This window comes from Saprolegnia parasitica (genome assembly GCF_000151545.1).
Source record: "Saprolegnia parasitica CBS 223.65 unplaced genomic scaffold supercont2.362, whole genome shotgun sequence".
NCBI classification, from domain to species: domain Eukaryota; phylum Oomycota; class Saprolegniomycetes; order Saprolegniales; family Saprolegniaceae; genus Saprolegnia; species Saprolegnia parasitica.
This window is the reverse complement of record NW_012156756.1, coordinates 1-1,422: the sequence shown is the minus strand read 5'-3', so window position 1 is coordinate 1,422 and position 1,422 is coordinate 1. Positions and strand designations below refer to the sequence as shown.

Here is a 1,422-nt window from a genome sequence, read left to right as displayed (position 1 = left end):
GGGTGTCTACTCGCGCCTCTCGTCCGGCAAGGACTTTATCGCGCCGTACCTCACCAAGTCGAGCCTCCGCACCGAAGCCAACTAGACTTGCCGCTGGTCGTTGTTGGATCGTCTCCGTGTCTGCGCAAACGTTGTCGCTCGTCTCGTTAAAGTCTTTCCTGTTAACGTTGTTTACCATCGATGCATCTTGAATCGATTTTAAGTTTACTCTTTGAAAGGGGACAACATGTCTACTCCTCGCGCACGAAAGGATGAATAACGACAACAAAGAGACCATTAATCAAAAGTGCGTTCGTTGAGGTTATGTGCAGAAATCAAGCTGCGAGCAAAAGGAGGAGGAGGGTGAACGATGATGAACATCAGTTGGTGACTGCGCCACCATAACGAGCTTGGTCGGTGGTCGCTCTCGCTGGTAATCGGCTAATGACGTATGTTGGCTAGAGCCGAGCTGCAATTTCACATAGCAAGCATGTTACCTGTCCTAGCATAGGACGCACGCCGGCCGGTCGTTCGTTGGATTCATTTCGTCGATGCGAGGTGCTTGGGCGAAGGGCGGGCGTGTCTTCCTGTCATCTTCAAAGAAAGCCCACATCACGACGCCTCAAGTGCAATGATTGGCTAAAATCCCGCTACTGGATTTTCCCAGCGTCGGTTAAGTGCGCATTTCAGCCAATGGCATCGCAGCGCGACGTTGAGGGTGTTCCTAGGGCGCTGCCGGTCACTACCGTTTTCTGCTCCGAGTCCACAGACCGATGCTCGCCCGCGCCGCCCGCCTGACCTCTCGCGCTGCCTTCTTGCGCCGTGGCTTTGCCACGTACCCCGCCCACGAGCTCGTGGGTCTGCCCGCGCTCTCGCCGACGATGGAGCAGGGCAACCTCGCCAAGTGGAACATGAAGGAAGGCGACGCCATCTCGGCCGGCGACATCATTTGCCAGATCGAGACGGACAAGGCCATCGTCGACTACGAAGCCCAGGACGATATGTTCCTCGCGCGCATCTTGGTGCCGGAGGGTGCGGAAGGCATCAACGTCGGCCAGCCCATCATGATCACGGTCGAAGACGCCGGCGATGTCGGCGCATTCGCCAACTACGTCGTGGATGCGGCGGCGGTCCCGGCGCCGGCGCCCAAGTCGCCGGAGGAGATCCCGCCCAAGAAGGAAGAGGTCAAGGTCGACCCGGCGACGAATGCCCCGGTCGCCCCCGCCGACTTTTTGGTCACGTCGCAAGTCCCGCAGAAGACCGTGCCAGGCCCGGCGATCCCGGCGCCGGTCGCGACGCCTGCGCCGACGCCTGCCCCCAAGGCTGCGCCGGTTGCTGCGCCCGTCGTCGCGAGTGCTTTGGCTTCGTTCGACAAGTGGGGCCGTGGCATCCAGCAGAGCCCGATCTCGAACAGCATGCTCGTGCGCCAGAAGGCGTACTTGG

The 1,422-nt window shown here is 59.8% G+C and overlaps 1 protein-coding gene across 1 annotated transcript; it reads left to right on the top strand.

Annotated features, from left to right (window-relative positions):
* Positions 1–752: 752 nt before the first annotated feature.
* SPRG_16637 (hypothetical protein) lies at positions 753–1,414 on the top strand (the record flags this gene model as incomplete). The annotated part of the gene is made up of 1 exon (XM_012356050.1): positions 753–1,414. A coding segment is annotated over one exon (662 nt), but the record flags the coding sequence as incomplete, so codon positions are not given.
* Positions 1,415–1,422: the final 8 nt, after the last annotated feature.